At 36.3% G+C, this 16,501-nt stretch overlaps 1 protein-coding gene across 1 annotated transcript in view; it reads left to right on the top strand.

Annotated features, from left to right (window-relative positions):
* Positions 1 to 4,722, top strand: part of LOC310650183 (collagen alpha-4(VI) chain-like) — a gene marked incomplete at its 5' end in the record, with an annotated part of 80,076 nt that extends 75,354 nt beyond the window's left edge. Inside the window, one exon of the mRNA XM_083379014.1 lies at positions 4,100 to 4,722. Within this exon, the coding sequence (XP_083235140.1) occupies positions 4,100 to 4,272 (173 nt within the window). The 3' untranslated portion in view covers positions 4,273 to 4,722. The remainder of the gene's footprint in view (positions 1 to 4,099) is intronic.
* Between the last annotated feature and the right edge of the window lie 11,779 nt (positions 4,723 to 16,501).

The following is a 16,501-nucleotide window of genomic DNA, read 5'->3' as shown; positions in this document are numbered from 1 at the left end:
TTTCAAGTTCATCTTAATTTTTTTATTTTTAAAGTTTTGCACCATTTTTGGATTTGTAATACAGTTTTTAAAATGGAAATATCTCATTGCTTTGAATTCCTTTACATATATTATGAAGAAATCTCTGCTGTTAAAGACTATAATTCCTTTCTTATCCAGCTTGGAAGATAATAGAATTGGAATTACGGGGATTGTAGTCAATTTGGAAGACATTAGAACAGACATGTCAAACACAAGGCCCGGGGGCCAGATCCAGCCCGCGAAGTGGTTTCATGTGGCCCGCGAAGCCATCCTGGAAACAGTGAGGGAATGGACCCCACTGCCTTGGCCCTGGTCCAGAGACCCTCCTTCTGCCAGAGACCCTCAGATCTGTCCCACTCCTGCCCAGGCCCCCAAAGGCACCCTTGATGCGAACGATGTAGAGCTGGCCATGCCCACCCAGTAGGCCATACACACTCTAGCCACGCCCAACCAGTAGGCCATGCCCACCCAGTAGGCCACGCCCACCCAGGCCATACCCACCCGGCCGCCTGAGGGCAACCACAATGCTGATGCAGCCCTCAATGAAATTGAGCTTGACACCCCTGCATTAGAAGATGGAGAAAAGGCTGATAGAGAAATATTATTTTAATTATGTAGCTTTGAAACTGATTATTTAAACTAGGCCAGTTATTGTTAATACATATTGGGCAATAGGCTTTCAAATTAGGTATTATATCATCCAAACCTAAAAGAATAACAAAGCCAAGCAATATACAGAAACATATATATTTCTGGAAGAAAGAACAGAAAAGAATTCCATTCTTTTTCTTTCATCATCCTAACCAAAATTTCATTGAAACTGAAGAAATGGGATATTTATTTTCTGATGAATTTTGTATACCTTAGTTTAGAGAAAAATATGATTAAGCAATAGGCACTGAAGAAGCTAAGGAACATATGGAATGAATTTTTTCAATGAATCTTGTCTTTTCATTCCATTAACGTCTGCAACATCCTTTTCCTAACTTCATGATATTTAGGTTAGTTGGGATTATTACTGGAGAGATTTTCAACTACCATAGCCATACCTTTTGAGAGTGATGGGCAGTTCAGAAATGTTAAATAAATAAATAAATAAATAAATAAATAAATAAATAAATAAATAAATAAATAAAATATTAGATAGATAGATAACAGACAGACAGATAAATAGATAGATAGAAATTTTCAAGAAAAGACTGGACCATCATTTGTCCAAGATGGTAAGAGGACTCCTGCATTGCATGCAGGGTTGGACTAGAAGATGTCCTCAGTCCCCTTGAGCCCTATGATTCTATAAATCTTACTAGTAGGGTTATGTAGTTAACCATGTCTGGAAGCCATTAGGTTGTGAATTGTTCAAAAAACTCATCAAATTTGCAGATGACACCAAACCGGCAGGAGTATCCAACACCCCAGAAGACAAACTCAGGATCCAAAAAGAACTTGACAAACTTGAACAATAGGCCCTATCCAACAAAATGAATTTCAATATGGAGAAAAGCAAAGTTTTACACTTAGACAGGAAAAATCAAAGGTACAAGTACAGATTGGGTGAGACCTGGCTTAAATAAAGCAACTGTGAGAGGGACCTTGGAGTCCTAGTGGACGATCACTTGACTATGAGCCAGCAGTGTGCAGCTGCTGCCAAAAAAGCTAATACAATCCTAGGTTGTATACACAGAGGCATAGAATCAAGATCACACAAAGTATTAGTACCACTTTATAAAACCCTAGTAAGACTACATTTGGATTACTGCAGCCAATTTTGATTACCATATCACAAAAAAGAGATTGAGAGTTTGGGAAAAATTCAGAGAAGACCAACAAAGATGATTAGGGGACTGGAGGCTAAAAGATATAAGGAACGGTTTCTGGAATTGGGTATGTCTAGTTGAATGAAAAGAAGGACTAGGGGGTGACATGATAGCAGTCTTCAAGTATCTCAGGGGTTGCCACAAAGAAGAGGGAGTCAAGCTATTCTCTAAAGCACCTGAAGGCACGACAAGAAGCAATGGATGGAAACTAATCAAGGAGAGAAGCAACCTGGAATTAAGGAGAAACTTCCTGACAGGGAGGACAATTAACCAGTGGAACAGCTTGCCTCCAGAAATTGTAGGTGCTACATCACTGGAGATTTTTAAGAAGAGGCTAGACCAGTGATGGCAAACCTTTTAGAGACCAAGAGCCCAAAACCTGCCCCTGCTCTGCCTGCCTGCTCTGCCCCTTCTGCCGCTGCTCTGCCCACCCGCCCGCAGGGCCACCCACCACCTCCATGGCCTGCCGCAGCAGAACACCCAGGTGGCCCTGCAATGCCATGGCCATGCCTTCCGCCCATGCCCAACAGCATCATCTGCGTGTGATGGGGGTGAGGGTGGAGTCTTGTCCCAGCTGCCTGTGCTTGGCTGCACTGCTCTGCGCGGGCTGCACCCGGGGTTGACTCTCCTTCAGGGAAGCTGCTGGTGAGGGGGCCACAGGCAGAGGTGGGGCTGGGTCGATGGCACGCATGGCCACAGAGAGGGCTCAGAGTGGCGCCTCTGGCATGCATGCCATAGGTTCGCCACCACTGGGCTAGACAACTTGTCTGAGATGGTATAGGTTCTTCTGGTTAAGCAGGGGGCTGGACTAGAAGACCTCCAAGGTCCCTTCCAGCTCTATTTTATTCGAGAGAGAGAGAGAGAGAGAGAGAGAGAGAGAGAGAGAGAGAGAGAGAGAGAGAGAGAGAGAGAGAGAGAGAGAGAACTCCCTATTGAAAATGCTACAGAACAAATATGGTAAGAAATGTTTGCTAACTTGTATTCAAAGGAACTGCTGAATATCCAAAAAGCTTGCTGGGATGATGTCATTCATGTTTAATATCTTACGCTGCCATGCTTTGCTTTTTTTCAAATCAAAGCAAATGACTATATAAAGTCTTTTTGTTTCACAAAGAGATAAAACTTATGCTAGACAGAAAACCTAATTAAAGTATAGAAAAATCAGGAAGCTGTATGTCACTAGAGAACTGAATATACAAGGCAAGACAGGAAATTACACAGAGATATTTTTTAATTATCTCAAGATGAAATAAGTACAGGGATTTACACCATCCGGGAAAAATTCTGCACAATTCTCTTTTCCTTTGATACATTTCAAGAGCTGATAGAAAAAAAAGTGGAATCTCTCTCTCAAACTGTCTTGCCAGGCTTGAAAGAAGGATACTGATTCTGCTTCCAAGTGCAGAGAGTATTTCTATCTGCCAGAAATGGAAGTGATGAAGACTTACTTGTCTCTGGATCTTTCCATCATCAGAAGTGAAGACAAGAGGGCCTTTTCAATTCTAGTGCACTTAGCATGGTTTTTAAAGAAAGGTTTTCTAACGTTGAGTGAGGTTTCCTTTTATGTTCCAATTATTAAGAAATGATATTTTTTTAGTTCTACATTGTACTGTCTTTAAGGAATTTCATTCTTGGGGTTGTTTTTAAACTCCTTAATTTCTTATGTTGTAATTTGTATGTAAGCTGCTTTGAAAATCCTTGGAGTAAAATGGGGAATGAAAAATAACAATAATAAATTAGGATGGTGTTGTAGAAGGTAGACTGGAAACAAAACTAGGTTTGACAGCTGAGAAGGCCTGCACAGCTAATAACCCATAGCAAGCCAAAGATAAGCTAACATCTCTATATTTGTGGACTCAATGGACTCTTTTTTCCCATGATGCCAAGAAACAAAAAAAAGCAGTGAGTGGGTGTGTGGGACATAGTTCTACACAGCATCTTGCTTGTCTTAGAGTCATAAGTTGCAGAAAAAATTATTGCAACTGCACAAAAGGGCCTTGCCCATCCTTGCTATAGCTAGTTATTAAATCTTACAATACAATGAGTATAAAAAATGAAAAGAGAAACCAGAAAGATAAAAAGTAAACAAGTAAGAAACACAGAAATTTGATTTTCTCATCTTACTCTCATCTTAACTCTTTTTTTTTACTACTGACCCAGTTCTTCTTTTTATATAAGGCTTCCAATGAAGCATTCTTTATTGTTTCTATGCAAGTACTTTGATATCATGTCACTAACCACAAAGCATTTTTATTTTATAGATGCTTGTTCAAAAGACAAGGACATTGGAGAGTGTGGAAATTATACTCTGAAGTGGTACTACCATAAACAGCAAAACATGTGCTTCCAGTACTGGTATGGTGGCTGTGGTGGAAATAAAAATAGATTTGAAACTCAAGAAGAATGTTATGCTTTATGTGTGGTATCACTGTAGTGTGAAAATTTATAAACTCTATGCCTAGCTATGCACTAAATAAGAAAAAAAGTAGAATGAATCAAATATAAATTCCCATCATCAGGTGAAACAGGTTTTTAAATTCTTTGTTGCAGAGAGGAAATTCATATGTGCTTGAATGCAAATTTTAAACAACAAGCATTTTAAAAATCAACATATTTGGCATCTTGGAGATCAACCTGTGTATTGTCAACTTCTTAGTCCTTAAGAATTTGTTTTCTGATGACTTTTTTTTTGGTGATAGACTGAAGTTACAATCTTGTTCCCAATTACCTTAATAAATCCTGTTGTACTCATGGAATAATGTGAATACAGTGATGTACTCAAAATTGTATTACAAAACAGTAAGATTTCTGTTTCATTTTTAATGCTATTGTATTTCCATGCTTTCAGATTATCTACTTTGGGAATATTGAACGAATTATGTGATTGAACAAAGAATATGTAATATACATTACAAATTGAATAAAACTTGATATTGCTTTACAACACCTAAATATATATTTTGTTCAAAAGAAAAACAAAACAAAGCAAAATAGGATATTTCAGACAACTGTATATTTATCTTTAGTAAAACTAAATGTAGAAATGTTTTTTTTCTAAGATGCATGCAGAAGTGCAGACAATTTTTTTTAATATTGCTTTTTGTTAGAAATAAATACATTGAACAAAAAACTCTTTTCTTCCTTTCACATGGATGATAGCTTGACAAAAAAGACAAAAGAGAGGGATGTCAGAGTTTATTAGAAAAGCAATAGCATCCTTTCTCTGTACCCCTTTTATTTTAGTCCTTCCTACCCTTTTGGCTTCAACAGGTTATCCAAAGGAGAGGAAGCCTTCCAGCCAAAAAAAGATTTTCTGTACATTGTTCTTTGTAATTCTTCAAACATTTCCTGAGCTATAAATAAGCAATGGGTTGGACATTCACTCTATCATAAATTCCTTGCTCTCATGGTAAACAAATCTGATTGCCTCATGTCCTAATTAAAAAGAAAAGCTGGACCTTGAATTTGTGAAGGTCCATATGTTTAAAGAAGTTCTGAAGAACTCTGCTATGTTCTCCTTTCCTGCTATTGTATGTATCCCTCCTCACAAGGTGAAACATGCATTTCTCTTGACTGGGAAATCTTAACTTTCAGTGAGAAAATAGTACAAAATAAATTGTACTTTAATTCAGTGGAAAATCTTTTGAATTTTGGCACATATCAGTTCTACTTTAGTGGAAACGTTACTATAGTCCAAAACCGCAGATTTTCATAAAGTATTTTCTATCCATTAATGCAGGGTGATTTTTTTTGGTACTTTAAAGATGAATAGACTTTTGTTCTTGCTCATACACAGTCTTCTTTTATTTGTAAGAATAAAGATCTTGATCACATAATACAGAATAGGAAAGGATTAGCATCAGGTGAAATTCAAATATTTTGAAAACATACTGGTACATTGAAATGAGTATGATAATAAATATTATACATATGCAGATAGGAAGATATTACTTTCCTTTGTACAATAACAATGCATCACTTTTTGGATCTGAAACTGTACAGTTCCTTTAGTTCTCCAGGACATGGATTTATTTTGAGCAAGCATGTGTAAACATGAACCATAGTGTATGAAAAAAGCCCACTTTCAATTGAAATGTATTTGAATAAATATGATATATGCACATCAGGATGGAGAAATTACCTATAAAAATTTATAGCATGCTACATTCCTGTATTTTTAATATTCCTATTCATGCTCTGTGGAATTCCTAAATCCAGATGTATAGATGTCCAACTATTACATTTCTCAAAAGTATCTTCAAATTGTTTTTCCATATGCTATATTTTACAGGCTACTAGAACACAAAATAAACATATTCCAGCAAGCAAAATGAATACTTTGCAGATATGTTTGTAGTTCTGACTTTAATAACTAGAACAATTCTGGAGAAATAATACAGTAAAACTATGATCTATTATTACCTGAGTAGTATAATTCCAAAACAGGTCTGCTAATCCAATTATATTTAGATAATTTCTTTAATAGATGGATGTATGGTGTGGTCTCTTGATAGCACTGAAGTATTTAAGAAAGGACTCTATGAGGTCAAATAATTCAGAGTGGATCTGGTGGGAAAACTTTATTCAATCCACATTTGGCTGGAAGATGGAAATGGTTCCTCTGAAATGGAAATTACAAGGTTTAGTACTGGATAGATAGATTCCAGTAAAAAAATTGGGATCTTTTTCTATGCTAGAAGAATCAACAGAGGCTGTATATTAGCTTAATACAGGTAATCCTCGACTTATAACACTTTGTTACAACATGACAAATTAGCAGTGATAGTGCATTGGGAGATCTGCCAGAAGTATCATTTGCCTGCAAGCAAGAACTGGTGGGACCATAAAATAGAGAAAGTAAGAGAAAATGATGAAGCTAAAGTGCTCTGGGAATTTAGAATTCAAATAGGCACCTGTCATATAATACACCAGACTTAACAATTGTTGATAAGGAAGGCAAAAAAGTCTGGATAGTGGACATGGCAATATCTGGAAGACAGCAAAATAAAAGAGAAGGAACGGGAGAAGATAAAAAAATATAAATATCTACAAATAGAAAAACTATGGCAAAAGAAAGCCAAGGTAGTACTAATAGTAATAGGTACCTTATGTAAAATCCCAGAACAATCACAGCACCACTTGAACACCATCAGCATCGACCAATTCACCACCAGTCAATTGCAAGGGGACAGCTTTACTTAGAACAGCTTATATCCTGCAACAATACCTCTAACATCAAAAAAACATCAACATCTGTCTATCCCAGGTCCTTGGGAAGGACTCAATAGGTAGATAAAAGTGCAAAATCCAGTTTGAACATCTGGCTGACTGTGTGACACAACATCTTTCCTTTCACTTCCAATCTTTTCTTTTGCTTCCAACAATTTTGATCTTTAGTCCAAATAAAGACCCAGAACTGTGCTTCTCATTTTTTTTCCTTTCTCCCTTCTCACAAAGTTCTTCAAAGCTTTAACAAGTCTCTTTTGTAAATTCATTAATAGGAAAATAATGCTTGTTATTTGCATATTCATTTTAAATATAAAATGGCTTCTATTTTATATCCAGTGTAACATCTTTTTTTATTTGATTCTTGTACCCTGTCATTTTTAAATCCACTTTCATATCTGTCTCCAATTTTGTGAGGTAAAATTTGTTCCTCTTCGATAACATCTTTTAAACACTAGCTATAGAGGCAGACATTCTTAAAATTAACTGTTGTTAATTTTAATCTATCTATTGTTCAAAAATATCCTTCAATATATCCGATGTTAAAATATTTTGCTTCATTCTATATTAGTAGTAGAGTTGAGTGTTCTTTAATTGTAATCTCTCATTACTTCTAGTTTCCTCTAGCATCCAATTTTACTGTCCAATTTTTAGTCTTACTATAGTTTTTAAAGAATTCATATCAAAAGAATTTTTCTATGAGAAAGATTCTTTATAATTATTTCCAAAGTCATCCCCAATCTACACAATTTCAATTGATTATGGAAGCAGATACCATACATGTAGATTTCAAACATGGAAATCCTGCAGAATGATAGAATATCAATTAGGGTTTGATTTTTGATGACCAAAAGACAACAATATGGAACTGTTCCACCATTATTTTCTTCACATGTTTTTTCTTATTTTCTAGATAAACCTATGTGTTTGTGTGTAATGGCAGATTCTAATTTGTTTTGGTTATATCTTGAAAAAACTAAGATCAGATTTGGCTAATACTGAATGGAAGACCAGGATATTCTATAACCACTGATGAGACTGAGAAGCTGGAAAGCCCTCTTGGAAGTAAGAAATGGCAAGCCACTCTCATATTTTTCACAAGAAAATTATATGTATATGTCCGTGTAGACACTAAAATCAAGACTGATTCTTTGCTTTGCTTTGCTTCTTTCTAAGTTCTACATTTATATTTCATGACTACTCCTGTTAGATGAAGAGTTGTTCAAAATTATTCAGAATTCAAAATTCAAAATTGAGGCCTTTAGAAATCATCATTCCCCTTCCACTTTGGATATCTGTAATTTTATTTGGTATTATTGTATGTTTTCAAGCTCACAATAACCACTTCAAGAATTACAAGCAAAAGGAAAAAAACAAGCAATTCTTTCAGGATATTAAATGTGAATTCAAGCAATTGTGAATCCACATTTTATAATTTGTGATGCTATACAATTCTATATATTTCCATAGTATTTTTGGGCTTCAGCTGTTTGTATCTTGGGCAAGACACTGAAGTTAAGGTAGCCTTTCTCCTGCTGGTTTTTCATGGACCAATCAGGTTCACTACTGTTTCTCCACACTCAGTTGAACTTCCCTCCTTCCTTATAGCCTCTACAGGGTGACTTTAGGCCCATTTAGGGTCCACTAACAGGCAGAAATCGCCCGTAGGGTATGGAGCCCTGTGATTCCTCTGCTGCTACACTACTGTGCAAAACCGGAAGCCAGGTTTCTGGAAGAATTCTCATTCTCCATGATTTTTCATTGGCTTTTAGTACCATTAATCATGGCATCATTCTGGACCAACTATGGGGATTAAGAGTGAGAACCAACAAATCTTGTAGAATTTCTAGTTTTAGTCGTCAGTGGGTTTGCATTTCTTTATTCATGAGTTCTAAGATGGATTGGATTGGCTGTGGCTGCATTGGCTCTTGAAGGTGAAAAATTTTGGGAGGGATATTAAGGGATATAGGCCACATGATCAGGAAGTGTTTGATGTGTTTGAGCAATGTGATGGAAGTAAGCTAACATATGACATACAACCAACAATCTTTGCTGGCATGGCAAGTTTCTAACTATTTTGGAACTGTTGGTGAGACCATTAAAAGTCGTTGGTGTTGTTTGAAATTGTACTGCTGGCAGCAAGATCTGACTGCTGGCCCAGCGACGGATTCTATTGCAAATCAGGGCTGTTTCCAAATGAGGCAGAGGAGGAGAGGTCCCGGGGCTTATGGAGTGAAGGACTGGATGAGGCTGTTGGCAGGCCCAGAGGATGGGAGAGAGGCTTTTGGAGGAGTTGGAGGCAGCAGCAGAGTTCTCCAGGGGTGAAAAGAAGTGAGGCCTCTTTAAGGAAAAGGTGGAAGAGAAAGGATCAGAAAAAGGAAAGGAGGCAAAGTTGCCGTGCAGGAATACAAGCTAATTTGAGGGATAATCCATATGGAGCTCCATTTCCATCTGTCCTGTTTGCCATCGTTTGCTCCCTAGAGACTAAAATGAAAGATCTGTAACTTGAGCTGGCCACGAACAAGGAGTATATATTGGAGGTGGTGACCCTTTGAGAGCTGTATGCAACAAAATTTCATTTTGATGTATGCCGATTGGTGAACATTGAATGTGACAATAAAGTTGTTGCTGTTGTTGTTGTTATTATATATTTTGAAGTGTTTTCTAAATTTGAAAGTCTTGCTTAAAAAACAGGCAGCAGCTCAGATAAGAAAGCCTTTGTACAGATTCAATTTGTGTGCCGGCTGTAGCCATACTTGCTTAGGGAGCCCCTCCAGACAGTCATTCATGCCTTGGTTATTTCACATGAGGAATATTGTGATCTAGCCCAAAAGGGTTGAAGATTACTCAGAAGTGACAGATAATACAGGACTCAGTGAATTCAGGCAGTAGTGAGCATGCCATAGCATGTAACTTCTGCTTTGTTAGCTCTGTTAACTCTGTTCGTTGTTAGCTACTTTCCTGGTACAATTTCAGGTGCTGGTTGCTACCTACAAAACCTTTCATGGTGTAAGGCTTGGCTATATGAGGAATCATCTCTCTAGTAGTTTATGTCCATTGTGTACAATGGGAGTTGCCTTGCTTGGGAGTCTCATTGATCAAATGGTGCCATTTAATGGGATCCAAGAAGTTGGCCTTGTCTACTGCAATGTCTCTCTTCTGGAACAGCATCTCCCCAGAGAATTATATCTATATGATTTCTTCCTTGCTGTTCTTCTAATGATCCTTAAAAACATGGCTTTGCCCCAGGCTTTGGGCTAAGAAGGATGCTTAGACCTCTTATGCAAACATGAATCTTAGGTTGTATGTTTTATTGCTTGGTCTTTATTATTTTATTTTCATACTGTTTTAATGTATGTTATTCAGAACAATTATGGAATTGATTGGCCATATAAATTTAATAAAGAAATATATCTCAGAGCAGTCATTTCTAACCTTACTCGGGGGGGGGGTATTTATTATTAAAAACATGGCCCTGTCTCAATGTCACAATGCTTTAATTCTTTTGATTAAAACTAGTTCCAGACAAGTGATCAGTACATAGTTTTGTGATTACTTACATAGAGTGAGCTCAAGTGTCAACTTTCCAGCTGGCCCATTTTAGGAAAAGTCTGAAAAAACAACTGAAGACAATTGCTGAATTCATATAGCATGCTTAAGACGCTCAGTTAAATAAACAGTAGCATTTTACAGCATACTAAAGTTGGTTAGTGGTAACCTTGCTTAGTTTATATAGGTTTAGTATGTGCGAACACAGCTTATTTGTCTATTTATGATTTATTGCAAAGTATTGTATGAATTTAGAAAATAGTATTAATTCTATAACTACATTAAGTGTGTTATGTGAATGTAGCTAAGTAGCTTCTGAACAGCTTTGGCTGTTTGGAAAGCCAAGTGTTAAGCTTTGTATCCAATAAATTATTAAGGGTTCATAAACATTTCAAGAAGGGCCCCTGCAGGATATGATAACAAAAGGTGATGGTGATTATGGTGATTATGGCCATGTGACCAAGGTTCTACCTGTTTGGACACTCCTAGCTTTAGGGTTCTCATGCAGAGGAAAGAACCAGCATAGAACTCTACCAAACACTATCATGAGCATGGTACATCTTCAACACAATTTCCATCTAATCAGCTATTGACTTTATTTGTTTTTAGTGACCTGATACAGGTTTTTTCCCTTGTCACTACACTATGTATTGGCATGTAGCAATAGCAATGGCACTTGGACTTATATACTGTTTCACAGTGCTTTACAGCCCCCTCTAAGCAGTTTACACAGTCAGCATATTGCCCCCAACAGTCTGGGTACTCATTTTACCAACCTCGGAAGGATGGAAGGCTGAGTCAACATTGACCTGGTCAGGACTGAACTCCTGGCAATGGGCAGAATCAGCCTGTAATACTGCATTCTACTGCACCACCACGGCTCTTCAGATGTAGAGATCTGAACAAAGTTATACTCCTTTTCACACAAACGTACATGCACACCAGCTCTTTGGTGAATGAATATTGATGTACAATTTTGCAATGGTAATAAGAAATCATTGTTAATGAAACATTGTCCCCTTTAAGTAATGTTGTCATCTATATAAGTTAACATAACATTTTCAGTATTTTTGTTCCCTCTCTTTGAAAGTTGGGTACATTGTTCTTGAATTGAGCATCTCTTACATCAGGAATACACAACCCAGGGCTCCGTATGGTGTCCTAAAAAGGTCCTACTGGCTGGGCTTGGAAGCTAAGCAAGATTGGGCTTAATTGATATTTGGATGGGAGACAATCAGGAATAGGCAGCTATAGTGTAGAGTGACAAATCAAAAACGTCTAAGGAGAATTCATAGATAAATGGCTTTTCTACAGTTGCCTAGAAGACACCTGGAATTGAGATTTATGCAAAAAAGACTTTATTTTTTATTTGCATAAAGAGGTGGGACAGAGCCAGGATAAAACATACAGTCTACTGAATCTCATCTAATTTAAATTAAATTAGAATGAATTAAATGCAAATAATGTGATTATTCCCCCTACACTACCCTGCATTTAATATGTTTCTTTACTCTTATTTGAAAAATCATGTTTTGGAAACAATTTTTGGAAGGACTTCAGAAAGTAGCTCCAGTGATTTGAGAAACACAGGTGGTCCTGACCACAGATGTGCATCCCTGACATCAATCCAATGTCCCAGACAGTGACTTGGGTTCTTTGCCCTTCAACAGATTTTGGGCGTTGACTAGGTTGCTACAGGGCAATGGTTCAATATGAAATATAAGGCCTCTTTTAAAATGCCATTTCCTCCATTGTTATCATTGGAAATAACCTTAAGTACTCTCACATTATGAGTATTAAAGCATGTATTCGGACATACCATTCATTTTTCAGCAAAACTTTGAAGAATATATTATATTTATACAAGTCAGCAATGGTTCTCCTGCCTGTCTACTCTGAATCCAAAATCATTTCTGGGATTGAACAAGGAAGAAACTTCTCCAGTTAATTTTGTCTAATGCCAAGAATGGTGCATTAAGGAAGGCCAGGAAAATCACTTGAAGTTCATCCCACTGGAGTTCTTCTAGCATTTCAGCCACCAAAGCAAGCTTCAGGAACAGCTCAGATTTTTTCCCCCCTCCAAATTGACTTTGCAGAACTGTTATCAGCGGGCATCATTTTGGTTGCCAAAATTTTATTGGGAGGAGAAAATATTTAACCCTGAAAATAGGCATATGAAGAATTTATTTTAGGATGCTTCAAGTTTTTCCCCCCTTTCTCTCTTGCTATAAGCTACAAAATACCAGAACCATCTGAGAAGCTCTGCTCCTGGAGAAGGAATTTACCAGATTGGATTGAGTCCCAAAGAGCAGTTCAGGTTAGTAAAAAATTCTCATAGGTCAAAATTTAGACACGGTCACTTTCTCCTTGGCTAGTGATAGAATCATCATTGAAAATTGGTTGGGGAAAAACGGGGAATTAAGAAACAGGGAAATAAACCTGTAATTTTGAGGACAAAAAGTTTTGATTGCAACATTTTTACAACTACACCCTAGGACTGCAAATCAATTAGAGAGACTTAGTCCCACCTCTGAGATTCTTTGGACCAGTGGCAGGTTTGTTAAACAGCAACTGTCTTTGGTGCTGAATATAACAAGAGACTTCATTACTGCACACAATGTCTCTTATTAGATCTCTCTTCATATGTACTGAGTTCAACAGAAACTGTTTTCAGGATATGCATATAAAATTGCAGCTTTATTTGTTTTTTTAAAAATATCTGTTCTGGATATCCATGGCTATTTAAATTATGGTGATTGGGCTCACTTTCAATCTTCAATATGTATTTAACTACAAGAATGACATACAATCGTTTTTATAAGGGAAGATGTATAAATCTTGGCATCATCTTATAACCTTTTGGCTTATGTATTTAAATGAAGACCTATTATAGTAACCATTACCAGTTTTTCTTCAAAATGTTAAGATCATGTGTATTAAAAGAAGATCTAAATATTATTGTTTGGGCAAACCTGTTGCAAACAAACAAACAAAACACAGCTGAACCTTTTAGCAAATACCTTTTAAAATGTCTTCAACATTCATGATTTAGAATGCATTAGAAAAACAAAGAATCTATCTGACTCAAAGTAAGTCTATCTGTAAAAAAAATTAACTACCTTGTGATTATTTGCTTTGAAAGAAGTAAACTAAATTGGATTTTGAGAGGGTAAGAAAGAAAATTTCTTGTCTCCATCTAAAAATGAAACTCCTCAAGTTATATAGGCGATGGGTACTTCTAAAAAACATGGTGTGGAGTTCCTGGAAAAATGAAGGGAGATGAAGATTAGAACTTTAAAAAATACATTTGAACATAGAGTTGCTTATTTTAGAAAAAATGTTTAACATTGATATAGATTTTCTATTTTGAAATGTTTAATCACCACAGTGTTAACAGCTTCCCATTTCCACTTTATAGACCCTAGTGAAGTTAGTTATTGTTTGTATGTTATATTATTTGTGTTCTTTAATAAAAATAATTTAGAAAAAATAAAATAAAATGCCATTTAGTGCTACTTAAATAAAATGAGAATTTCTCCTCCATTGACTTCCTGAAATGATTTTTCAACTGAATTCTAGTTTATTGTTTTTTTCTCAGAAGTCTATTGTAAAATGTTTAAGAAAACAGAGATAGAAGCTGATGCAGAGGGAATTAAAAAGGGAAAATTTCTTTCTGTGCGTGTCTCAAATTTACTTAGATTAGGAGTCTCTGAAAAGTCTAACAATGGATAATGAGGATTCTTATTAGCTAATGTTTATAATGCTGGATTTAACCCCAAATCAATAGGAAATTTAAATCACCCCATTTTCACACATGAAGATGTTTCAAAATTACGGGCTGTATGATACAACATAACATAACAGCTCCCCTCTCCCCAAATGCCCACAAAACAGTAACTGACAACATTTATTCTCTGAAACACTTAATTTGAAAAAATGTCTCTCAGCTTTTGAAAGCTGTGTTGAGGGGGGGAAAATTGTATATTTGAAAAAAAGGAGTCAAAAATATATTCCCAAATTATATTTGATGAAGCTGTATATCTTATCACAGAGCTAAACCTAAAAAGATGATATGACGTGTTGGATGTTTAATGCTGTGTTTTGTTTCATTGATATTAAATATTGCACTCTGCTTTTTTAGTGTACATTCATTCATAACCCACTCAGGGTGGTGCCAGGTAGACTCATAAGCTTATTGGTACAGTTAAAGAAATCTTTGGGAAAAATCAGGACACTATTCTCCTGGAATGAACACTGAATAGCAAATGGATATCCTAAGTGGCAGATTTGAAAATTGATATTTGCAAAACCTCAGAAAGATAATAATTTGCACTAAAAATCATTCTGCAAATGATGATCTGTAAACAAATAAATGAAATTAACTGGCCAGGGTTACATGAATAATGACTTTTCAGAAATATCAGTAATTCTAATTGCAAATATATAAACAAAAATCTGAATCTTCAGTCAGGGGAGTGTCAAGAAATATTATTTAACAGCTTCCAGAATACAATTATTTCTCAAATGACAATTGAACAATGTTTAATCATCTCAAGTGTTGAAGAGCTTTTGAGAGAAAGCAAATAGTCTGGTAGAACTTACTTCAAATGACATATTGAAAAAAAAAGTTCCCTATGCATTGAGAATAACATAATGAAAAAAAGGGTTTGCCCAGCTCAAATTAAAAGTTTACACTAGAATATGATTAATACTGTACACAGTGAATGTACTTAAATATTATCCTTGTGATTCTGTACTCAGATGTAGCGGTGGGTGGTAAGGAAATAGGGGAACTCAGGCACCACACAGGTTATGAAGAAAGTAAGCACGAGATCAGCCATAAAGGATTCAAATATCTATACACCAACACACAGAGTATGAGCAATAAAAAGGGTGAATTAGAAATTCAGGTAAATGAGGGCAGACATGATATTGTTGCCATTATGGAAACTTGGTGGGATGAAATACACAAATGGAACACACAGCTAGAGGAATTTAAATTATTTAAAAGAAACATACTAAATAAAAGAGGAGCTGGAGTTGCTCTCTAGATAAGAAATAACTACATCTCTACAGACATAGAGCACAACAATGATGAAAACAGTCTTGAAGGCATTTAGGTCAATATAAAAGAGGCAAAATAACATTGCCATAGGTGTATACTATAGGCCACCCAACCAAACAGAGGAAATAGATGAACTTTTTGCTAGTCAGTTAACTAAGGTATGTAGGAAGCACATCACAATGGTAACGGGGGACTTAAATTACCCTGACATCAACTGGGAGACAAACTCTGCACCAAGTGGAAGATCAAACAGATTCCTGTCAAACCTAGCAGACAACTTTGTCTCCCAAAAAGTAGAGAAGGGAACTAGGGGATCAGCCATATTGGACTTAATTCTCACTAATAGAGATGAAATGATAGAAGGTGCCACAGGAACCTTGGTGTGGGGGGGAGTGATCATGCAATATTGGAATTCAACATTATGCAAGCACAAGCAATAGAACATAGTCAAACTAGTGTCTTGGACTGTAAGAGAGCTAATCTCAATAAACTTAGAGACAACTTGGGAAGGATTCCATGAATGAGAATCCCAAAGGGGAAAACAACTCAAGAAGTCTGGGAAATTTCGAAAAGTGAGATAATAAAAGCCCAGGCTAGCACAATACCAACAAAGAAGAAAAATAACAGCTCTGAAAAGAAACCAGCACAGCTGCATAAAGAACTCTCTGATAAAGTGAAAGACAAAAATGACAAGTATAGAAGTATAAAAGTGGAAAGAGGGGCAAATAACTAAGGCAGAATATCAGCCCAAGCATACAAAGTTGAAGTGAGGAAAGCTAAGGCTCAAAATGAACTAAGGCTTGAGAAAAAAGTAAAAAATAAC

The sequence above is a fragment of the Vipera ursinii genome (genome assembly GCF_947247035.1).
Source record: "Vipera ursinii genome assembly, chromosome: Z".
In the NCBI taxonomy this organism is placed as follows: domain Eukaryota; kingdom Metazoa; phylum Chordata; class Lepidosauria; order Squamata; family Viperidae; genus Vipera; species Vipera ursinii.
Note: the sequence above shows the minus strand (reverse complement) of the source record. Positions and strands in the feature narration are given on the sequence as shown.